The following is a 25,139-nucleotide window of genomic DNA, read 5'->3' as shown; positions in this document are numbered from 1 at the left end:
GATGCTGTGTGTAGCTCTGAGAAGGGAGGGTGTGATACCACTCCAACTATTTTTTGGTTTTATTGAAAACTGTAATTTCTTTGGTAAGCAAGTTAATGGAAATCGGGTTTTCTTTAGAGGACAGAAATCTTTAAAACTTCCTTTACTTTCTCTTATGATAATACGTTTGAAAAAGAAAATAATTAGGGTGGTGGAGCGTGGTGGAGCGTGACACACAGGGTCATTTGTTCTGTGCTGGGCAATTCTTTAACTACAGCCCCTTGGCATGCTTGTTGCTTCTGTGGTTGAAGCAACCACATCTATCTCCGATAGCTCGTTGCTAGGGAAGGGATGGGCGGCGAAAAAGTCTCCGTGCATACCTGGTGTCCTGTGACCAGCCCCACTTCTCTTTGCGGCTTTGGTGATTCATTCCCTTTCGGGCCTGCCTTGTAGTTCCCAATACAGAGAAGCAGCACCTGGGAGTGGAACGTTGTCAGCGCTGCCTCGTGTTTTCTTGCCTTTGAGAATTTGGGGAATAATCCTGACTTTAAGTAATTGGAGATGGTATCTCGGGCCAAAGTTCCGGGTCTGCAGCGAGTGCCGTAGCTGAGCGCTTTGGCTGTGCAGCCGCAGACGCCCGTCTTTGCCCGTGTCTGTGCTCCCGGCAGCTTTCGATTTCGCGGGGCCAAGTCTCGGCCGCTCGGGCCATGGAGGGACGCGCGCTCCCGCCCGGCCCCGCCCGCGGGGGCCGAGGGGCGCGGGGTCGGGGTCGCGGCGGGGGCCGGGGCCGGGGCCGGGCTGCGGAGCGGCTGCCCCGGGCCCCCCATCCCGGCCCGGCCCCGACCCCACGCCCCGGCGGGGCCGGCGCCGCGGCCGTGGACGAGCGGCTGCTGCGGGCCCTGAGGGGGCTGAGCCTGGGACCCCCGCGGGGCGGCGGCGGCGGGAGGCTGGTGCTGCTGCGGGGGCTGCCGGGCGCCGGCAAGAGCACCCTGGCCAGGTAAGCGTGTCCTGGCCCCCGGTGTCGGGGCAGGAGGAGCGGTCGGGGGCAAGAGGGGCAGTGCTTGGGAGCCCCTGTGCCCGCCCGGCACTCGCTGCAGACCCGCCGGGGCAGGGCTGGGCTGGGGTCGGGGGGAGCGGGAGCCCCGCGGGAGCCTTGGCCGTTGGCAGCCGCCCAGAACCCCCCCGGCTCCAGGCCCGCTCCAGGCTGCGCTGTTCCCGGCACCTGTGGCAGTGCCTGGGTGTCCTGCCCGTGGGACTGTGCGAGCTCCTGCTCCGAGCGAGCGGTACCTGCAGGGATGCTTCTGGTGAGATGGACTGATCACCCCGACCTAGGCGGTACTTTTCTCAAAGGTACCAGACTGGTGGTGGCTTTATTTTTTTCTTTCTTTTTTTTTTTTTTTAAGTTTTATTTTTTGGTTGATTGCTTTAGTTTGGTTTGGTTTTGTTGGGTTGGGTTTTTTTTTTATTATTTGGGTTTTTTTTGTGTTTAATCACGATCACGGTAAAAAACTTCCTCTCTTTGGCTGAAAATTGGCAACTTTGATTTCTGTTTTTGTAATGTCCTTCGCTCCTGGTCAGAGCTTTAGTGGTGTATAAAATGAGGAGACCACTCTCTCCAGCTTCTCAAAGGCTGATTGTAAATAGGTGGAAAAACACAGTGGGGAGTGCTGGGAAGAAGCACTGCAGTTGGTGTGACCGTGGGGCTGTAGTTTGGTATCACAAAATTTCACAGTTTGGTATTGTGCAGCTCCCAGTGCCACCCACTCTCTATCAAAAGAGGAACACTCCCTGTCTTCTTCCTCTGCTGGGCTGAGGAACCTGTGCTGGGATCCTGGGCTGCCACAGGAAGGGCTCTGCTCTGAGAGGTGGCAGCACGAAGCTGTGTGATACACTGGGCTCATCTGCAGTTTCCTCTTGTCAGTACAACACTTCCCTGTCCCACTGGGCCTTCTGCCTCACTGTACTTTGGCAAACAAAGTTCTTTTATAAATTGCCAAATGCTGTGTTTTGCTCACACCCAAAACACGCACCTCTCCCTTAAAGACGCCGTGTAAGTGTGGGCCTGCTCCTTCAGGGAGATTTGGGTCTTCTCAGCACAGTAAGAACATAAAGGTTTGGGAGCATATTCTCAGGCAGTGCAAGTAACTGAACTTACCTGTACTTTTTAGGTCAAAACACAGGGTTAATTGTTAATAACATACTTACAAAACCAGTTGCAAGTATTGTTGTAGTAGTCCTTTGTGAGATGGAGGTTTGAATATCTTACTGTTTCTAGCCCCTGTTAATCACATCATCGTGTTTATCTGTTCAGCCACACACAGATCAAAAGGCAGCATTTGGTACCTCTCTTTAACCCTGTCCAGATTGTGAAGGGCTGTACCAAGAGAATTCTTTTGCTGTTCTCACGCTGCATACTTTTGGTATTGGTAAATGCTGTGTGCTGCACAAGGGAAAGTTTGCAAAAAATGACTGCAACAGATCTCAAGGCAAGATCCCACTGGAGGAGGAAGGTGGTTGTTTATTTGCAAAAGCACTCTGGAAACTCATTTTATAAGTCCAAGTTTATTTTCTCAGATTTTTTTCACTCCCAATACCACAACTTAATACTTGCAAGTGTCAAGATGAATGTGCACAGGTGATCTGCCCAAAATCAGAGCAGACAAGGACAGTCAGCTGTCCCATCCTCACTTGCTCTGCTGGGTTGCTCTCAGTTGTTGCTGACAGGGTGGGTTTTGCCCAGGTCTGCTCTGCCATTTCCAGCCAACAGCTCCTATACTACCATTTTTTTGCCTGTGAATTTTGCTTACTTGCTGCTTTATGAATCTTATGTGAGTTTCCCCCTTATATTAATTTTCCCATGTTGGGTGTCTTCATTCTCTGCCCCTCTTGGAACAAGGAGAAGGAAGCAGATGTGGAGAGGCTGGTGTGACCTCCTCCTGCTCTCAGAGCACGGGTTTTCCTGTGGTGGGTCACCAGTGCTGGGCCTCAGCTGAGTGCTGGCCTTGGGGGCTGTAAGAAGGACCTGTCCCAGTTTTATTGCTGTTAATGATCTTGGCTGTCAGTGGGTACCATTGTTTTAACCTTTGCTCTGTTCTTTCTTCTGGTGTTTTCCACACATCTACATTAATTCTTTCTGTAGATCAGCCAGTATTTCTGTGTTTCTGTCACAAACTCTACATCTTTAGAGTGCTCATGAGTCACAAACCATGAATGTTATCACTGGTGATACAGCAACCCAGTGATAACTCCAGTCAAAAGGCCCCTTTTCTATTCATCCGAGGAGCAACCTTGGATCCATGGCTTGTTTCCCTGACCTTTCAATGTCTCTCAGCAGAGTTTGGATACAGCTTTATAAGCTTGTTTGTAAGTTATGGCATTTTTGTTAAAATTATTTCCTCATCCTGGTTGCTCCCAGCTCAGAGCAGCCCTACATTGGCATGGATCAGTTCAGATCTGGTTTTTGGTTTCTGGTAAAGGCAGCGAAGGACCCACGTGTGACATATTGAGTAGTCAAGCCAGGATGAGGAGTTGCTCTGCTCACCACCAAGCTTCACACCTTTCCAGCAGCTTCGCTGTTAAGGATGAGCTTCCCTGAACCACGTATTTTAGGTGGCCCCCTGCCTTTAACCATTCACCAAATGGCACGGAAGTGTGAAGGAGAAGGGGCAGCTGGGAGTCACATCTCCATCAGCCTCCTTCAGGCGTGCTGGACACGCTCCTCCTGAACACATTGTCCTTGACTTCACAGTGCAGGTTTTGTGATCACACTGAGGCAGCTGCTAAGAAAAAGGTTATCTGGGGTACAGTGGCAGCTATACTTCTGAAAATGCCTCCAAAATTTAAGTGAGCCACATACAAGCTCATATCTGCTTCCCCAGCAAACTCTGCATTGCACAGTAGCTGCATTTACAGCTCTTCAGCTCAGCTTACACCTGACCCTTTATCCAACAGTTTAACTAAAGCACTATGGGCTGGGCATGATCAAACTTGTAACCTTTCAGCCACAGCTGTTGATTTATTGCTCAAAATGAGCTTGTTCTTGTACTCCCTTGTGGAGCACAGAGCGAGTAATCTTTCAGAACATGAGGGGAAAAAATGACACTCAGGCATCACTGCTTGGCACAATCTGTGTCTTCTCCAGTTCTCTCTGTTGCTGTTGCCCGGTTTATCCCAGCACCTCCAGTCCTGGGCCAGCTGTTCCCAGCGTTCCCAGCACCGGACCCGCTGCAGAACTGTAGCTCTGACGGGTTCATGGATTTCAGCTCTGCAGCTCCTGCCTCCACGCAGCACTGCACTGTAAACATTTACCTCTGCATGAAACCACTTCAGGTGAGTCTCCCGAGAGCCTTGATCAAATAGGACACAAGCCTCTCGGCCAGGCAAAACCCTCGGGGCACCAGGAGTTGTTCAAATGCAACAGGCAGTGGCAAGCGCTGGGCATGTGCTCCAGATCTCAGAGTCCTGCTTCCCTGCTGGATCAAAAGGCTTTTCATTTTAGACACCTTTGAAATGCCAAGGGACACTTAACATTTGGAAGAGTGGCCAGAGCAAGTGGTTGCGTGTAGTGGCAGTACATACATGTTCTGGTTTCTGATATTCCATTCTGTGGCCTGCTGAGCACTGAAAATGTTTATTCCAATCTGCTATCAGAAATTAATTTATTTTCAAGTTTTCTGATAGAAAAGTATGATAACCTATGGATACAAAATGCATTATGCTCTATCCTTGGCTAAAGAAAGGTTTGCTGCTCTTTCAGAAATTACAGAGGATAGGAAAGTAAGAGAGTGGGGGATTCTCTGCTTAAAATAAATCTCCTTAAACAGTTTTCTCCTCACCTCTCTACAAGGTGAAGGAGGTACCATGTCCACTGCAAGATGAAGACATGTAGCACTGTGCAATTATGTGTCCAAAGGAAATTAATACTGAACATTTCACAGATGCTGCCTGTTACAATGCAGTGCTTCCAGTTCAGTGGCTTCTTTAAAAAATATGAACATAACTCCTGTGTGTCCTTTGATCTTGCAAAGAGATTGCATTTTTCTTTTCCTCCTTAGTAAGCTTTACACTTACTGATCTATCATCAGTGGGTAATTATCTTTTTTCAGGGCAGTTCAAGATTTATTCATAAATAACTGTGGTCTCAAGCCCTTCCAATTTTGCATAGCTGCATAGTATTTTGCATAGTATTTTGCATAGTATTTTTCTAAAATACAGGCATTTTTCTAAAATACAGGCATTTTAATTGCCTACAGTCATTAAGAGCCTGATGTGATTATGCAGGACTTTTCTTCTAAACCAACCTGAGGTCCTGTGAAGATTGTGGAAAGCTCATTTTGTAAAGAACACATGATTCTTGGTGCCCTTTGGAATGATAAGGGAGAGAAGAAATAGGAGTTTTATCAGCTTTGTGGGCAATATGGAAGGAATTACAGAAAACAGATGTAAACTTCAGTGACAGTTTGGTTGTTTTTGAAAGCTAAAAGTTAAAACCAGCAAAATAAACAGAAGGTTTATTTTTCCCACTTCATGTTTTCTTATGTTGCTGTTTGCAGGAGCTCATTTGGTATGAATATAGCAATGTTACAGTAATTAATAGCTCTCAGCCCATTTTGTCCCATATTTTTTCCTCCTTTGAAATACAAGTTTTATCTACTTTAATTATTGATGTGAGGACCATAGACTGAGCTTACAGATACTCATCTACAGTTTAGATTGCTTAAGGGTTAATATCAAAGCTCTCAGTGTTGAAAATTCAGTAAGAAATGGATTTTAAAATTTGCACTCATTAAGAACATTTTAAAAAGAAATACTGAGCAAGAAAAAAAGTTAGTCTTGAGGTCTTTTGTTAATGTGCATATTTTATGTGCCTATTAGTAGCTAAAGGGACAACACATACTTTAGCAGTCAATTTTTTTAGAGAAGAAATTGCAATAAGTAAAGCAGTGGGAAAGGTGAGGTGCTGAATGATAGGGAGACCTGAATATATCAGGTTATCCACAGCAGTAACCAGATAAGCATTAGGTGTTGCTGTGCTTTTCATTATAAGAATTTTTCGCCTGAGGCCAAAATTGAAGCAACAATATTTTATTGTTTGCTAACAGTTTAAAACATGACTTTTCTTAGATCAGTTTTTTGGGTTTGTTTTTTTTTTTTTTTTGGTGGTTTTTTTTTTGTGGTTTTTTTTTTTTTTTTTTTTTTTTGTGAATCAGCAGTAATTTTGTGAATAAAACATCCATTTGGGGCTAGAAGATAAGGACAGGTAGGTGCTGAAAGATGCATTCCAGGGGGTACAGCCCAGTCCTGGCTCCATCAACACTGAGTCACTGATGGAGCTCACTGGGGTGGACCCCACCACAAAATCATATTAATTAATCAGCAGATGGTAGAAGTTACAGTGGAGACAGAGTCAGAAGCTGACCTTTATTCAGCTAAACGCACCCTGCAATTCTTAGTGAAGAGCTGCTGCTTGCAGGCAGATTAGGGTACAGTTGGTAAGTAAATGGTTGGAACAGAGCTGGGTGACAGAATCAAGGTTTTTCTGTCTGTGTGCCTGTTCTTCTGCTGATAACCTGGAGACACCTTTTCCCTTGCTCTTGCCCATGTAGATAAGACACTGAGAAATGGTTATTTTGCAACTTGTGGGGATAGAAGGAGAAATGTTTTAGTAGGAAAGCTGAAATGAGTCACAGGGGCTGGAGACCACGTGTGGTGTGAGACAGCAGGGCAGCAGCATTCATTCTTATGAGAGACACAGGGTTTCTTGATTGACCTTTCTTTTCCCAAGACATTCTGGGAGATAGATGGATGATGCCATGGGCTCTCCCTGACTTCTTGCAGAGACCCTGTCTTCCCTCAACTCTTCTCTGATTGCTAAAAAAAAAAAAAAAAATAGGACAATTCTGTCCATGGACACAAAAAATTCTGCATTATACACAAATGGGAACACAATCATACATTAAGGTTTTGTTTGGTGTTTGTTTGCTTTTTTTTTTTTTTGTGTGTTTTGTTTGTTTTTTTTTTTTTTTTTTGTGGTCTCTAAGGACTTGCAGAGGAATGCTTCATATTTAAACCTGCACACAAGGCAGCATTTCCTTCCACCTCCAAGAGCCAGTGGCTGCCTGTGAGGCAGCTGGTCAGTGTCCAGCAGGACACACATTTGCTCCCCATGGCACCCCTGGCCTGCAGGAGCACTGCTGGAGACACACACCTGTGTGAAGGGAAGTGGGATTGCCCGGTGCCACTCACCACAGCAGTCTGCTTTAGAGATCTGCAAATTTGTCTGTAAAATATTTTTTATAAACTCAGATTTGTCTATGAAATTAGTTCAAAAGCTGAAAATATAAAAATTACTCAACTCTAGAGGAGGAGGTTTAAGTGGAACAGGGACAAGTGATAAGAACTATAAAATTACATAAAATAACACAAAATATTGACTTATCACTCAGATACTTGTTTGCAAATTAAAATTTTTAAAAAGTGCTACCTGCTTTAGAGCCAGAAAAGCCCCTCAAACCAAACTGATGGTTCTCTGGACCATCTTTACTAAATGATAAATCCTTCCTCCTGGTTATCTTCAGAAATCTGTGTAGCAACATTCTCATCATCAAATTGTCTTCTGACACCAACTTCCATGCCTGGATAAGCAGGTTTGGGTTACTGTTTTTTTTTTTTCTTCTCTTTACAGTCCCGCTTTCTCAGATAACTCAGAAGGAGAGCTGAATATATTAATAAAATTAAAGACTCAGATGTTGGTATTCCAGTGTAGATTTCTCTGCTGAATTAAAGAAATCAAGGCCATGCCTTCAAGCTCCATTCCTTTCTTCCTACGTGTCCATCTACTGCTTGCAATACTTCAGATCCTTTAAATTGGGATTTTTCAAATGAAGCACTTTGTGTATTTGCAGAGCACTCAAATAGCTCATGATTTAATGGTCTCTTTTAAAGGGTGTTGCTTTCAGCTACTAATGAAGTAACTTGCAGTTACTAATTACAGCTACTAATCCTTCTTTCATTTTTTTTTCATTCCTGCAGACAGCTGAAACGTGACCACCCCAGTGCTGTAGTCCTTAGTACTGATGACTTCTTTGTTGAAAATGGTGTTTACGTCTTTGAGCCTGACTTCCTGGAGGATGCACACAAGTGGAACCAGAAAAGAGGTGACTGAACTTGATCCAGGGGCTGTGCAAAATAGTTTTGCATTTCAGGCTGTCTTTAAACTTAGCCCCCAGAATAAAATACCTCAAGGTGGTGTCATACTGTAGTTCATGGGGTGTTGGCTAAAAAATACATTTACCATTTCTGATTGATTTCTTCTGACTTGGAAATTTGTAAATGAGAACATTTTGGATGTTGGTTAATATTGTTTTAGAGGAAGCACTGCTGAATATTGCCCTTCAGGCACCAGCCCAGCAGCTGCTCCCTGCAGTATAGGCACCGCAGCCTTCACCTCTAACTTCTTAGGTGTCTGTCCTGACCTGGAAGGGGGTGGGAATGTAATGACTGACAGGAAGAAAACTTGCAGGCTGAGTTCAAGATTGAGAATTAAACAACCCAGGTCTCTACTCCACGTACCATGCTTTTGTGGCTGTGCTCTGAAGGAATTGGTAGCGATGGCAAGCATACTTCTGAGGTGATGTAACAGGGATCTCCTGCAAATGACAGTAATTTTTGGCTCTTGTAAGTATGTTCTATAAGAGCTTCAGATCAGCCAGAGGCTGCACCACCCCCTCCAGGAGAGCTGCTGGGCAATGACCTCGGCTCCCATTTGGGTGGTAGCTGCAAACCCAGGTCTGGTGGGGAGCCAAGCGTGGGAGCAGTGGGCAAAGAAAGGACACTGTAGGGCTAGTAAGGCCTGGCTCTGTTATTTAATATATTTTAGCTTTACTTAATGTGTTACATTGCAGCACGCAAAGCAATGAAGAATGGGAAAAGCCCGGTTATTATTGATAATACCAACATCCATGCTTGGGAAATGAAGCCATATGTGATGATGGTAGGGAAAACTCTGATTTATTGCTTTTATATGCCTAGCTATGACATTTACGGGTTGATCTGACTGAAAAGGTTCTTTACATGGCTAAAAATATTTACTTCAGTTTTCCCATAGTTCTCTAATTATAGTTAAGGGTGGATATTGTGATGAAGTAGGGGCAGAGGTGCCAATGTAGTTGTTTAGCTGGTCAGCTTTGTAACTCATTGAAGGCAAAATGACTTGAAAAGATTAATGGCCTTTGAACCTGCCCTGCTACTTCTTGGTGACGAGGGCATCATACCCTTCCCCAGTACTGACATGAATTGAACAGTTCCCAAACTATTTGTTGACAAATATATCAAGATACGATTTATAATTGTAGTTCATGCCTTGTGAAAAACACACCATACAGAGTCTTTGAAGATGCACTGGTGTCTCTTGTCAGGAGTTCTGGCAGAGGTGGCAATTCTTTTAGTGCAGTTTCATAATGTCACCTTTGTGTCCTTTAGGCACATGAAAACAGATACGAAGTTACATTCCAAGAACCAGACACACCCTGGAAGTTCAACGTTCAAGAACTGACAAGGTACATAGTTTTTTCTTTGCTGGAAACAGACAGATTCTCTCATTTTGTTGACATGCTCTCAGGTCAGCCTTCTTCCTCTTCATATAAGGAAGAATGTAGCCTGGTAAATGACAACAGAAGGATTGTTTGGAAAATTTCCATTACTGAGTACCTGGTCTGTAGTGAATTCAGCCCTGAAAGAGCCTGAAGTGAGTCAGGCAGTAGAAAAGGCAACAAGCCCTGAAGCATGTTTTTGTGCTGCAGGCTTGATGGGGCAGGAGCCCTGATTTACATTTTGAGCAGCAATCTCTTTTGTTTGGGCACAAACTCGAATCTAAGCACTACAGCCAATATTCAGACTTCTGTCCTGAAGAATCTAACTATAACAGATGCTGTTCTGCTGCAGCATGGAGGGATGGTGGGTAAGAAAGGGGGTTCTAGGGGATCTTTATAAAGATGTTAACACACACACACAAAGGATATAAACACTCTGCACAGTGTGGTAGGATATAGAGGCAGCTGAATGTGGCTCTAAGAATGTTACCTTGACCAGTGATTGCAGGGTTAATGGCTGTAGTCACTGAAAAATTTAGTGCAGGCTTTCTAGCCTTTAGCCAGCCTGATGTGAAATGAGTTACAGGGAGCTGTGCTCTCCCAGCCACCAAATCCAGAAGATAACATATGCTTAGAGCAAGAAAACAAGGCATGGGCACTTCATTGCAATGGATGGATTTGTTTTATACCAGCCAGGAGCTCTAGTCAAAAATTAGTGCTGCTCCTGTCTGTATGTGATGGACTCAAATGGCAGAGGGCCGAGGTCCAGAGCACTTGTGGCTGCAGAGGGAGGCAGGACCTGGCAGATGATGGCTCAGGCTTCAGGACAGGTGAGGACACCACCAGCCTGAGCTGTCAACCAGCTCTGGCCTCAGCAGCACCAGCCATTGGTAGGGGAGCACTGCAGGGGCACAGTCTGATCATTCGTTGTAGGCAGAGTAACTTGCAATTTGTTTTATTACATATTTGACACATGTTGACTTTTCACAGCAGCACTGTAAAGCTAATTCACATACACTTACTGGGGCACAGGCTGCACCTTAATGGCAATAAATGGCGAACCCAAAGATACTCGGGGTTTCTGAAGCCACAAACAGAAATTCCAGGTGGTCTTTGGGAAGACAATTCCTGCTAAGCTGTGGAGGGATCATGGTTGGTGCTACTCTGGCTGTTCTATCCAGAAAGCCCTGCATATTTGAGCATTGTGTTTCCCTCCCTCTCAAACTTGTAATTTACGAGTCTACCCTGGAGCCTGAGCCACATCACGAGTGATGTTTCCCTGCTTGCTCTCAAGGCAACAGTGGTTTGTGACCTCCATCCTTGCTGCTGTGTCAGTGTCTGGGCTGGCTGCAGCCTTTGGCCGCCCATCTCCAGCTGGACAAAAGCTCACTGAGGCCAACAAGCTGTTAGTGCTAAACACAGCAACACTTGTATAAAATAAAACACCACACAGGTCTTCTACACAACTCTTATTGTGGACATTTGTTAACTTCCCATGTCTCGTTTGCCTCCCAGAAATAACGGTGTTACGTTTTTCAGCAGTCATAATAATATTCCTAAAAAGTTGGGGTAATTTGTAAAAATAGGCCAGAAAGAGATCAGTGGAGACCTGAACAATTATGCTGAACCTATCAGGGACTTCAGCAAACTGAAGATAACCTGTCATACACAGGCAGCTAAATACTTGGATTTTCTGTTACTTTTGACTCTACAGAAGAAATATTCATCATGTCCCTCGGGAAAAGATACAACGGATGAAAGAACAATATGAGCACAATGTAACCTTCCACAGTGTTCTCCGGGCTGAAAAACCAAGCAGGGATGAGGGAAGCTACAGTGGAGCAAGTGCAGCTTATGGGACAGGTCTCCATCCCACCCACCTTTCTGCCGTCCCAAGGAGGAGGCCTGGCACGGCACGTATGAATGTGACATTTAACTGAAGATGTGCATTCCTCGGTGTTTTAATTATCAGGGTACAAGAGTCTCTAGTTTTACATTTTTTTCTAAACTGTTTTTTATTCTTGTGTTTTTCTACTACATTTCTAAATTACTTCTATTTCTTACAAATCTTTAAATGACATTGGACCATGATCTCACAGCTCTACACAAGCACTGTAAGAGCACTGCACCCAGTACAAACTGTACTCCATCTCATCTCTCTTCTTCCATGAAAATCCATCCAGGTATATGTGAAATGCACTGGGCTCTACCACATGCCACATTTCAGTTATTTTTTTCTGCATCATAGTCTGACACTAGCAATGAAGATTCCTAACTCATTTCTGTCTTAAGGCCATTGTGGCCAATTCTTTCCCCACACAATTGGCATTTATTGCCATTTTAATGCTTTATATCTGACTGTATAAACTTTTTGTATCTACTACCTTGCCTACAGCACTATTGGGACTTTCAGAGGCAAAGTGAATGATGGCAAAAGTAGCTCAACAGATGGCAGCAATATCTGATGCTGTTCCCTCTCTCCACTGACTGGATTCATGCTTCTCTTACCTCACACACAAACAGCTTCTCCAGCCTGCAAGCAAAACACTTCAACAGAGCAAACTTAGCTCTTCATCCTGCCAAGACATAGGAGTTCACTGGTCCCAAGATGCAGAGGTTCCTAAAATGAAACATTAGTGTTAGGCTTGTGTGTGTCAACTCCTAAGTGGGAACAGGGCTACAGGAGCAGCTTTGAACAGCTGAAGCAGAAACACAGACCCAAGAGCTATTTAATAGTAACTCTGCATGGCATTTTGCTGTGAATCAAATGATCACAGTATTCTTTAAACCTCTCTTAGTGCTATATGGAAAGTCTGAGGAGAAAAGTACAAGAACTGTGCCAGAATAGCAGAGCAATATTTCGGAATTAAAGTGTTTTGTTTGGTGAAGAGAACTCTTTATTATGCTCTGTGCCACTTTGGACAGCCAAACAACTATTCTAATGTTGCAGAGGGTAACAAAACGGATGGCTTTAGAATGATACCAAGATCCTGCTGTAATATAAGAACACAGAATCAATGGCTTACAAAATGTCATCAAACCCTCAGCCACACTGATGCTATTGTACAATACATCTTTGTTACAAGTGTTTACCTACTAAACATCAAACTATTTTGCAAATGAAGTGTTATTTAATGAGTCTGTTTTTGTAATAGAACTTTATTAAATACAATCAAGTTTTAATGTACAAAGTGTAAAAATAATTCTAATTTGAAATATATACAACACTGTACATGTGCATTAGCAGCATTTTCGGGATTTTGGTCTTTGTAGCATTCTGTGGGCTGGTGATGAGTCCTCAGGTTCCTTTGGGTTCTTCTGAAGAACCTCTGCTACTTCAGAACTGCTTTTGATGAGTTATTTGCTTCCCCAGTAGACCTGGAACTCTATCTGATGATCTTTCATCCAGAAAAAGTAGTAGCTGTTGCTTTGCTGTTTTCATTTACGTAATCCATCTTCTTTTCTTCTGGTAAATTATTCATGAGTGCTTGTGTATTAATCATTGCCAGTTCTTCATCAGCAACCAGGTCACTGTCAGGAAGATGGACAGTTTCTCTCACTTTTCTGCAAGGATTGACAAGGCCAATATTCTGATCTGTCTCTTTAGGTGACTTGCTGTGCTGTAAACCCAAACTCCGTGGAGGCTGAAATGCTCTTTTAACAGATGGAGAAATTACTGAACATATTGGTGTCAGTGGTGGAGGGGCAGGTATGCAACTAAGGAAGTCCATAGCTTTTCTCTTTTTGCTGGTTTTGAGATGGTCTTCATTAACTGTAGCAGGTGAAGGTGTTTTTGCTGACCCTGGTGTGACAAGTTCCATATTTGGTGTGCTAGTTGACAAAGGGCTTGGATGCTTCATTTCAATTCTAGAAGAGATCTGGGTAAAAAGAGAAGTTTTATGTTGAATAGAATGTTCTGTTTCAGGAACTTCCTCAAAGCCTTCCAAAAAATGCGGGAACCCCACCCCCAATATAAAAACACTACGACATCATTCATATCCCATTTAAGTTTAGTTTGGTATCTCTTGATCGTGATTAATATGATTCCTTCAAGTGCTGATGACTAATAAATCACTGTTTACCTTTACATTTATATTCTGTTTCTAAGAGCTAAGCAAAATGTATAGGAATTTTTCTATGTCAGATGGTAAGAAATCAAAGCACTCATAATAAGTCTTTTACTGCCTTGGCTATGTTCTCCACACATGGTTGGTTAAATAAGTGGAAAGGGGAAAAAATTTTGAAGAAAAACCAGGATAGAACATAGACCAAAAAATTTGAACATAAAAATACAGACAAGACAGATGCGGCATAGCAAATCTTTCAAGCACAGGCCTGAGAATACACTTAATGTCTCATTCTTTAAAGATGATTAATGTATTTAATAAACTATACAAATATAAACTAGTTAGTCTATAAAATATATAAACTAAACCTTCAGAATTAAACATTAGCCCTCCCTTTGAAATAGAAAAGGATGCCTTATAAGCTTAAATTAGTCCCCAGGAACTGATATCACACCAGGGGTGTTTCCACCTCCCTTGCAACTCATGGCAGGAAAAATTTTTGTTCTGACTGTGCTCAATACTCCACATCAGAAGCAACTCACCACCAGCAGAATTCATGGGAAATTTGAGTACCATTTAAATAAATTTTTGTCAAGACTGCTAAAATACATTTACCAGGTGACACCTCTTCCCTTTTAAATCCTAGAAATAGTAAACACTATCTATAAAAAGACCAGGAAGCAAATTCTCTCAACAAAGGTAGGAACTGCAGAATGCCTTGAAATAAAAAGGTACAGATCAAGATTTTTCCCTTCTGTGACATGCACCTTGGATAATCTACACAGTGGGACCAAAGAAGCACTAAATAATCTATAAAGAAAGATGATTCATTTTACTCACATCAAATTCAAAATACTTAAAGTACATTGTGGAAACACAGGCCATAAGGGGAAGTTTTCATACAGTCTTTGGAAGAAGGATAATCTATCTCATGGCTTCTCTGGGGAATAATCCTAAACCCACACACACAGAGAAAGCTTCTAATCAGCTTGCATTGCCCTGATAATACTGGATGAAGGGATGCAGAAGTGAGACCATTCAACACAGGTATAACACTTGCATGTACTGCCAGTATAAACACAGCATTATAATTACCAAAAGCTTACCAAACTTCTATTCTCTGCATAGCTGCAGGAAGGAGAGGGGCTTTCCAAGCCACATCTTTTAGTTAAACTGGGTGTAAGCAAGAGATTTCCTCGTAGCAAATTCATCAGTTTACTTTCTGCATTGGAGCAAAAGGAGGCCACATTCTGTAATGGAGAACAGAGTTTGCAATGCAGAATAGTTGGCTTTCAAACTATGTAAGGACAATATACACTACATTTAAGACTTCTTTTTCTCATCATTATCCCACTGGAATTTTACTTTATATCAAACCAGCAACATAGAAGATTGCTGCACTTTCTGTCCATGGCAGATTCCCAATTGACAAGTACAAGATCTTTAGTCACTCAGAGATTCTGTGGCACGTCCTAAAGACAGTGCTAGATGAGTTGGGAAAAAAAACCAAGATATTCAATCCCCCAGGAAAATTGCATTAACATCTTACTCTATCTCCCAGAAAATTCCCCTCAAATTCAGCATTATGTGCATTACTTGTTTTAAAGATTTATCAATACTAACAGACTTTTTGGTGAAGGATGTAACTCAGCAGTAACTGAAACTAACCATCAAATGACACTTCTACAGGTTTACCTCTATCACACTTCTCAGTTCATTAACCTTCTCTTGAAGATAGCATTCCTTTGGACTGGTTGAGAATAAAGAAAGATCTCCAGCCAACAGCACAGGAATTTCTGATCTGAATTCAGACTGCCACTGAAGGTTGCTTGCAGAAATGAGTGAGCAGCGGACAACTACATCTTCAATAGCCAAGTGTCTGAGATCTGTACAGATCTTTACTGCCACTAAGTTATAGTTTTCATCAGACAAGTATACCACAGTAGTGAAGCCTAAAAGCAGGAAAAAAAAAGTCTGAATTAAACCTTTACATCTCTTTAAGTAAGTTGGATTTAGTAAAAAAAAGTCACACACATCTTGAAATGTGTGGCAGCCCATCTGCATGGTGACAACTATCTCATACTTCTTTCATATTCTACACTAGCTTCCTACTGATTACAGAAAATAACTCAAAGTCTGTGTCTTTAAAAACAATACCCCTAAAGAACTTTCCCTTTTTACCCATAAGATTATCCACCTCTCCCTATCCATGAGCTCCAGTGTCTGAATTCCATGACCCTGTACGCCAAAGAGGGAGTTCACGTACATGTACGATGGTGTTTCTGCAGATGCGGAACACAGATGTGAGAACTTATGCCCACCATTTATGGAAAAAAATATAAAAACATTTAAATATAAGCTGCTTTTGAGCTTTGATCCTGCCTTTCTAACTTCCTGAGCTAATAAGCACAGACAGTTTTTCTTCAGAAATACAGATTTATCTGCCAGCATGCCACTGTGATGGGCTGTATCAGCAGGTACAGGCCTGAGATTCAGGTACAACACCAAGGTAACTCTGACTATTGAAATAAAGAATTCAGTGCTTATTCAACAGGAGGACATGAATGTGGTTCATGACATACCTGCTCTGCTAACAGAAATTACAACTCCGACTAAATCCACTTCAGCACACGGTGGCTGAAAAGAAGGATCCAACAAACTGGTGAATTCTAGAGCCTTTCTTGGAAAGAAAATCTGTACCAGCATCTCTTGTGATACCTGATGAAACACAAAACTTCAGTATTTACCACACGTACAGAGTGTGACACATTTTAATGATGCACCTTTATGCACTTCAAGCACTTACTGATAGCTGTAGATACTGAGTTTTCTTGGTGGCTGTTAATTGGATGTTGGTGGAGTCTGCCCTGCCCCTGGACTGGGACGCTGACAGCTGGAAGATCCTGTAGCGAGCGCCTTCCTTCAGCAAGGAACACACGTCAGGCAGCGGGCGCCAGATACTCACTACTGCTCCTGACAACAGCACAGTAAGCTCAGTTACCTGCTCAGTAATACTTTGAAGGCTTTTAAACAAATCTACAATGCTCCCTTCCTTTCCAAAAGCCCTAAACCAAGAATCAAACTGGAAATATTAACATATAAGCAAAAATACTGTTGGGAAACTCTTCAAATCTATCTATGCTGGCCAGTTACCACATTTAGTTTAAAGTTTTTTATAATTTTTGAAGCACTGACCTTTATGTTTTTCTTGCTTTCTGTAGTCTACCACATATAATCTCCATACTGCAGACACGTCCCTTTTGTAACAACCATTTTCTTCCTGTTCTGCTGACTCTAAAGCCTTCTTGAATTGTTCCTGCAACTGAGTTTGTTTTTTGTCGTTCATCAGCTGCCTGTAAGCCTTCAAGGCTTTTAATTGGTCATCACTGAGATATCCCTGCAACCAAGAGAAGATGAACTCAGCATCGTTTTATTAATCAAAAAAACACAAGATTTTTAGATAGCCTCTTTCTTGAGTGTTCATCTGTTAGAAGCAATTTATTTCCAGCTGATGCACTACTAGGACTTGAAATGAGGTATATTAAAACAACAGGAGGAAGCAGTGGTGCTGCTGGTACTCAGCTGGTGCTCTGGTCTATGCAGAGATTACACTACACACTGTTCTTATGTGACAATTAGTGGAAAGCCTGCTTGAGAGTGCATAAGTAAGGTGAATATTTAATGTAACAGGCAGGCTTGCCTGTTTCATATGAAGACAGTAGGAAAAATTTCTGGAAGAAGAAAGGAAGAGTTGCACTTCTCCTCCAGCTGTTGTCTCTGAGCTGACACAATGATTTACACTGAAATGCATCACACCCTTCACTTTACTGACCAAGCCTTCCAGACCCAGATGCCTGTACGTGCAGCTCCAGAGACATGGATACCATTTTAACAAATAAATCAGATCATATGGCTTTATGACAGACAAGGATCCTCACTTGCAAAAGGCAAGGCATGTATTTAATTTTTAACAACCAGCAGGGACTAATCACCTGAATCTTTATTAGTGAAGGCATAAACACTTAAAAATTGTGATTTAACTGGAACAGGGAATGAAGACAACGAAGACAATGTAATTATCCAAACAATTCAGTGAACAGCATGCCAGAGTATGAAACTCTAGATTGATGAGATGCATTAAGTTTTCATATTTGCAAGACAAATCAAAGTAATAAAATTACAAGTAGCATTAACTTCTATTTGTGCTATATCCTGGATTCTTATACCAAAAGAAAATTGCCATCCAAGATAATATTAATCAATTACAACAAGCCTTCATTAAGTTTTTTTCAAAATTTTTAATATTAATTTATTTAGCAATAAGCATGCTGTAGAAGATATCAAAAGGCAGCAAAACCAAAGAGTAATTTAATGGTCAACTTTAGCAGGAGTTATTAGATTTTAATTTATTCCAAAAGCTTTTCAAAATTAACCCAGTAGTATCTACAGTTACCTCCATATAACCAGGATCAGATGCATTCTGAATTGCTTCATAAAGTTCTGCACCATCTTGCAAATGATGGATTTGCTGTCTTGTGACGATCCGTGATCTTGGTGTTCTTCTACTGGTTCTCTCTGTTGAGAAAAAGCCTTTATGTGGATTACAACCAATACACTTTAAAGTGAAAGAAGAAATAATTATATAAGAAGCACAGTAGTACTTAGGCCTTGCCAGAATAAAAATACAAACCACATGTATAGGAATTGATATGTGTGTGTATGTGTGTATACACATATCAGGAAAATACAAGAAGAAAAAAAAATCTTATTAATTTCAATACAACATAGATAGACTATTATACAAACCTTGGGGAAGCCAGTATCAGTGGCTAGGAGGCTAGCAGCTAGAACCAGTGGCTAGTATCACTTAGGAAAGTGTGGGAGATTTGATGGGCTGCTAAGAACCTTCATAGATACTTGACTACATTTTCTTTCTGTATATCACTTGCTCTTCTTATGCAGCAGAAAGTCTTAAAGACACCAAGATGTGGGACAGCAGGTGACCACAGACCTGGACACAAATCCTCCTTAGGACATCAGCTAAATGCCAAGTTAACTTATATTAAACTACTACCCTCTCCTTATGTACGTCACTTTGCTGCCAGAATTTTGATGAATTCCTTCAGCACAGCAGACTCCTGTGTACAAATTTACCAAACATAAAACAATACATGAGGTGTCACAGAAGTAACATTAAGAATTACAAGGCCATCTTTGATTTCAATGAAGAATTTCATGCTAGAACTACTGTTAGTAATCACTGGCAGAGGTGGACAGTGTCAGCCATTACAGAATTAGAATATATTGAAGTGGAAAGGACCTCTGGAGGTCATCTGGTCCAACACAGTGGTGTCCAGTGACAGGTCCTACAGAAGGCTGACCAAGACCATGTCCAGTGAGCTTTTTATTATCTCCCAGGATGGAGATTTCACAGCCTCTCTAGGCAACACTGTCAGTCAACCATCATAGTGAAAAAGTTTCCTGATGACCAGAGGGAATTTCCTGTGTTCCAGTTTGTGCCCATTTGGCTCTGGACCCATCACTGGACACCACTGACAGAAGCCTAGCTCCATCTCTGCACTGTCCTTCCAGGTATTTAAGTACATTGATCAGATGTTCCTGAGCCTTCTCCAAGCTCAATGGTCCCAGCTCTCTCAGTTTTTCCTAGGTCAGATGCTCCAATTCCTTAAACACATTCATGGCCCTTTGTTGTAATATCTCCAGTAAGTCCATGTCTTTTTGTAGTGAGGAACCCAGAACTGGACATGGCATTCCACATGTGGCCTTACCAGTGCTAAACAGAAGGGAAGGATCACCTTCTTAGACCTTCTGGCAACAATCCTCAACTTATCCACCAGGACCCCCAGGGCTCTTTCTGCCAAACTGCTTTCCAGATGGGTGGCCGCCAGCATGTATTGGTGCATGTCACTGCTTCTCCCCAGGTGCAAAATTTACAATTTGCTTTGTTGAACTTCATGAGGCTCTTGTCAGCCTCTTTCTCCAGCTGCCAAAATCCCTCTGGATAGCAGCATAATCCTCTAGCGTATCCATCACTTGTCCTAATTTTCAGCATCAAACCTGCTGTAAGTCCATCGCCCCACTCTCCAGATCATTACTGAATTTGTTAAAACAGGACTAGGACTAGACCCAGTACTCATCCCTGGCATACACCAGGAGTTACTGGCTTCCAAACAGACTTTGTGCCACTGATCACCACCCTCTGGGCCCTACTGTTCAGACAGTTTTCAATCCACCTGCCTGCCTGCTCATCCAGCCCATCAGCTTCTCTCTGTGGATCCTAAGGGACACAGTGTCAAAAGCCTTTCTGAAGTCCAGGTAGACAATGTTACTGCTCTCACCTCAACTGCCCAAGCCAGTGATTTCATCACAGAACATTGTCAGGTTGGTCAAACTTGCCTTCCCCTGAGTGAATCTTTGCTGAATACTCCAAATCACATTTTTATCCCTTTTGTGCCCGTTAACAGCTTCCAGGATTATTTGTCCCATCACCTTCTCAAGGATCAGGGTAAGGCTGACTGGCCTGTAGTTTTCTAGGTACTCCTTCCTGCCTTTTCTGAATACAGCAGACACATTTGCTTTCTTCCAGTCTCCAGGACCTCTACCAATCAACTAATGATCATTCAAAGAGGATCAAAAGCAGCCCCACAGACATCAGTCAGACGCTCCTTCAGCACTTCTGAGTTAATCAGCTATGGATTTACATATGTCCTGTTTGCCTGAGTGTTCTCTAACTTGATCCTCTTCCACCAAGGGTATGTCTTCCTTGCTTCAGAATTTCCCCGTCTCTGTGGCCTGGGATTGCCAACAAAGGGCATTCAGTAACTCAGCATTCTCTGTGGCCTGTGTCACCACAGTCCCTGTCTCACTGAGCAGCTCCACTGACCTCAGTATCCGCACAGTCATGCAATTATTAATGAGGAAAGATGCTCAGTCTTGGTGTTCAGGTCTACTGAGATACATCCTAGCAGCGCCCACCTCTGGGTGAAATCTTACAGTGTCACATCCCTGAGGGGAATGAAATTATGAATTCTACAATTTTGTAGCATTTCCCTGAGAATCATCTCAAGGATAATTTTTTAGTGGCCTGCCTACCAATATGTTCAAAAGGTGTTTTCTAGACAGCTGCAAAGCCATGCAAATAAGCACAAAACCATTTTGTACCAAAAGGTCTTGACACACAGGAAGCAAAAACCTGAAACAACAACAAAACAAAAACAACAACAAAGAAAACAACCCAAAATCCCATTTCTTCTGTATCACCAGACAACATTTTTGACAATTTCTTTAGACTTTTCTGAAAACATCAAAATGTTTTTTTGTTCTTTATACAGGTTCTGAAAGAATGAAAGCTTTACCTTCATGCTTTTCATATTCTGCTTGAATTTTTGCAAACAGAGCTTCCAATTTCTTTTGCTGATCCTCTGCATGCTTGGCAGCTTCCCTTTCTTCTGCTCGGCTATTACGAAAAACGTAGCAACCAGCTGATGTCTTTTCCATCCACTAAAATAAAAAGATTAAAACTAAACCCAGACTTTAAAAAACTTATTTTTAACATTATCTTTCATACTCACTGTTAAGCAAAAATGCTTTAAAAATGAACAGGCAGCAGACCGTAAGTTCTTCCAGTATAACAGATAAAAGGCAAAACCCCACAGGATTGGTTGGTAACTTGTCAAAGACAAGCAGAACGGAGCAGTATCCAAAACCACATGATTTAACAGCTGAAGAAAACATAGCTTCAAGTTGTGATTTAGATGATGAATGGATCCCACTGGTAGATACATTAAGATACAAACCATCAAACTCAATGCTGAAAAATACACCAAACTGCATTCTACCCAACTTGTCTTTCCACATCAGCTGTACTTTCTGTTTTAACACCCTGGATTAGATGCTGTAAAAGAACTATGATGTAGTTCTGCAGATGCTCCTAAACCTTTTCCGCCTGAGATGATTCCATAGCCTTGTCCACAACCCTACCAGAACTGGCTTGCCTGATTTGAAGAGGCCAGTGAACTAAACAAGGAGATCCATGGCTGCTGAAAGTGGTCCCTTTTCTTCCCTTCCCATTTTCTGCACAGTTCTGTCTTCTCCCTTGCACTGGCTCTAGCAGTGACCTCAGCAGACTGTATCAGTTTGGTAATTCAATAGACAGCAGTTCATTGTGTGTTCTTAATATTATTATTAGTTACTTTTTCCTAGTTTAATGAACTAAGTTACCTAAGTAACAGGACCAGGTGAGTTCCAGGTTTATAACAGAGAAGCAGCAGGAGTGTATAGTGAAAGCAAGATAAGGAAAGATTGCAGAACCAATCCTTACGAGGCAGTGAATTGTTGAAATAGGCTCTGCCTACCTCATTAGTTGCACATCTTGTATTTCCTGCATTACTCACAGTTTGACACCTTTAATTAAGGCTACTGTAATTCCCACACTCCTTGACTCTTGAGGTAAAATGAGACAGATAGCCCAAATCTTCCTATAATTTTGGCATGTTTGAGCAAGAGTCTCAGTGTTTAAAGCAGAAAAATGTACATCAAGCTCTTGACATAGCCAGATACGAAGAAGCACTTTCCTCCCCAGCCTGGAAACCATTTACTGTGATGCAGTTACAGATTACAGTCCCCTTTCTGAGACCTAAATAAATGTTTGTTCTACCAGGCAGATCATACAGTAAGTGCTGCAATTTCCTCCATTAAAGTAATGATCCAAACCAAATGTTGTTAGTACCTTTGCAGAATTCATTCTACATCCACCAATAATAATATAATACCTTAGAAAGAAGGCAATGAAAAAAGTATCCTAGATATATATGCCAAGCAGGTTATATATATATATATATATATGTATATATATATAAAACCTGCTCTGAGAAAAGCTAATAAAATATGAAAGTTGTGTCCTGGTTAAACTGTTTACATTAAAAAGATTGATTACTAACAGAAATATTGTTTCATTTTGTGTCTGGTATTGTTATAAAACCAAGTAGTTGCAGTGAAGTCTGACTGCAGTATTTAAAATGTCTGGATATCAAGTGGTATTTAAAAGATCTTAATTCTATTTTACACCGTAATTACACACTGTATTTTTAGTAATATAAAACTTACACAGTACATCAGCTACATGTAAGAAAAAGTAATCCTACCAATGCTTAGAAATATGTAACTTTTTGTTAATATTTTAATAATAAAAAAAGTGCTGTACTTTTTTGAGTACAGGACTGAAATTCAATTATTTCTGGCTTTTTGAAGCTGAAAGCAAAGTCAACTAAAAGATACTGAACACAAACTTCTTACAGCAGGATACTCTAGTCCTGAAATACTAAATACATGCACAATGCAAGAACCACTCCTGTTTATTTTACACATAACAGTATCTTAAAAAAAAACCTGTAACTCTCTATATTGTGTCTGATTTAAGGAATGATATAGCAATTAATTAATATAATTGAGATCTTATAGAACCCTGTTAGACTCATAGAATACTTCCACCATACCTGAATAGGGTAAGTTCTTTGAATAACCACATCAATGCAGCCCACTGCACCGCCCTCACTGTAAAGTGATGACAAAGGCACAGGGAAAGGTCTGGGATCCCGATGAAATCCTAGTTTTGTGTGCCATCGCACACGGCGAGTACTGTTTGCTGAGATCTGAGCAAGGGAAATGGTGCAGGAGAAACTGTCACTGCTATAAGTTATAGCAAAATTATATCCAACTTATTTTATCTACAGGAATATCTACATATCTATTTTCACACTGACCTCACTAATAATATATGACTTTTGCACCTGAGCAGATCACATTTTAATTTAAAGATTTCCTTTCACATTGAAGACTGTATTTTAAACAGAATCTAAAGATCTGATGAGTGAAAATTCTCAGGGAAATGAGAATCTGTGAGACAACCCATTGCTTTGTACCAGAGGAGCAATTTCAGTATTATGCTGAAACTTCACCCTCTTTAAAGTTAAAGCTCTTTAACTAACCTCAAATAAGCCAAGGCCCTCCCCCACCAGTTCACCCCCTCATGACATGGTTCCCTCCCAGCCTCCTCGTTCTTCCTCCAACTTCCATATTGTCTGAGATGGAAAAATACTTCTTTGCAACTTGGTGTTTAACCAAAGTAAGGAGCTGGAGCTGCCAAAACAAGCAGCAAAACTTGGCAGAATTTTATACTACAAACTTCTCTTCCAACTGTATTGAATAACACCCTTGTCTTACAAATCTGGTTATTCAACTTCACCAAAGCTCCATCTGTTTGTAAAGCCCCAATAACTTTTTCTGTTTACAAAATATGGCTCAACTAAGTAGCATCTTTCTGTCACATCCAATCAAGCTGAACTATTTTATTTACCTTTAACATAAGGGTATCTGGGGCTTCCAGTGGTGTACATCCATTTTGAGGACCAACAAGTTCTGCTCCGTGCACTATGATCTTCTGACCAACAGTCAGCCTTCTTCTATCTAAGAAAGCTTTGAGAGGTGGATCCAGAAGAGCTCTGATCCCATACCAGCCATCAGTAACTTCAATTAAAGCTGCTGCTTTTTTACTTTCCATGTTCTTATTGCTACTGCTAGGAGATACAACTGTGTTCAGCGATATGATTTTGGAAATACACAGTACAAGTGTTTTACCTGCTGCATCATCTCTTTCCATTATTTTTTTGATTGCTGATCGTTTACTTTTATCAACTTCCAAATCATACCTACAAAAAGGAATTTGTGCTTAGTTATAGCAAACAAAATCCATCACATTGTTTTTCTTTAAACACAATTGTAGCAAACTGTTAGTTACTCAATTTACATGATTAAGCACTGCATTAGCAAAGGAAATGTTTTCTACATTTTTGCAGGTAACACACACTGTGTTTTTAATACTGCTGTGTGTAAGTTTAACAATACAAGCATTCTGCTAAGTAGTGAGTGCAAGGTGGATGTGCTTATTTTGTAATATTGATGAACCAGAAAGCACACAGTAACACAAATTACAGCTCCCAGTATATTGCTATATACATACCTGTATTTCAACTGCAACAGTACCATTTCTGGTGTCAAACATCTGTTAGCAAATTCATGTGGGAAAGACACTTCCATGGCTGCCAATTTCCATACAATCCATCTATAGTGATTGTAAACCCAGGCCTCTGTGATTAGATTGGGGTCCACACCAGGAGTGTCACAGAGGGCTCTGCAGATAAATTGTTAACAAATTAACCTGAAGTCCACTGCAAATTTTAACTTCCCTATTACTTAAGACTATTTACACCTTTGAAGAATTTCTAGAAGTTTTCCAAATTGTCTTTGCTTTCTTTAATGGTCAGTGAAGATCAATCAGTAGCAACATTAATCTACATAGCAAATTTACAGTCCTATAATATCTTGATTTATGCCAACAGATGTGTACTAAAAATACATAGTAAAAAAAAACAGTATTGAGAGGCTTTAAAATACCACTGTGTTGGATTTATTCTAGGAGACAAGA

At 41.5% G+C, this 25,139-nt stretch overlaps 2 protein-coding genes across 2 annotated transcripts in view; one reads left to right on the top strand and one right to left on the bottom strand.

The window, feature by feature from the left end:
• Positions 1-686: 686 nt before the first annotated feature.
• On the top strand, positions 687-12,752 carry N4BP2L1 (NEDD4 binding protein 2 like 1). The gene is made up of 5 exons (XM_053971981.1): positions 687-976; positions 8,011-8,135; positions 8,883-8,971; positions 9,460-9,536; positions 11,284-12,752. Exons 1-5 carry the CDS (start codon positions 687-689, stop codon positions 11,507-11,509), a joined length of 807 nt encoding a protein of 268 aa, XP_053827956.1. The 3' UTR covers positions 11,510-12,752.
• BRCA2 (BRCA2 DNA repair associated) overlaps positions 12,709-25,139 on the bottom strand; it is a 34,728-nt gene continuing 22,297 nt past the window's right edge. Inside the window, exons 18-28 of the mRNA XM_053971970.1 lie at positions 24,675-24,845; positions 24,012-24,363; positions 23,152-23,307; positions 21,013-21,157; positions 18,090-18,211; positions 16,832-17,033; positions 16,443-16,609; positions 16,219-16,354; positions 15,332-15,588; positions 14,743-14,886; positions 12,709-13,447 (exon numbers count right to left, since the gene is read on the bottom strand). Of these exons, the coding sequence (XP_053827945.1) occupies positions 12,971-13,447; positions 14,743-14,886; positions 15,332-15,588; positions 16,219-16,354; positions 16,443-16,609; positions 16,832-17,033; positions 18,090-18,211; positions 21,013-21,157; positions 23,152-23,307; positions 24,012-24,363; positions 24,675-24,845 (2,329 nt within the window). The 3' untranslated portion in view covers positions 12,709-12,970. The remainder of the gene's footprint in view (positions 13,448-14,742; positions 14,887-15,331; positions 15,589-16,218; positions 16,355-16,442; positions 16,610-16,831; positions 17,034-18,089; positions 18,212-21,012; positions 21,158-23,151; positions 23,308-24,011; positions 24,364-24,674; positions 24,846-25,139) is intronic.

This window comes from Vidua macroura, chromosome 2 (genome assembly GCF_024509145.1).
Source record: "Vidua macroura isolate BioBank_ID:100142 chromosome 2, ASM2450914v1, whole genome shotgun sequence".
Taxonomy (NCBI): domain Eukaryota; kingdom Metazoa; phylum Chordata; class Aves; order Passeriformes; family Viduidae; genus Vidua; species Vidua macroura.
The sequence above is the reverse complement of the archived record's forward strand: the minus strand, read 5'-3'. Positions and strand labels throughout refer to the sequence as shown.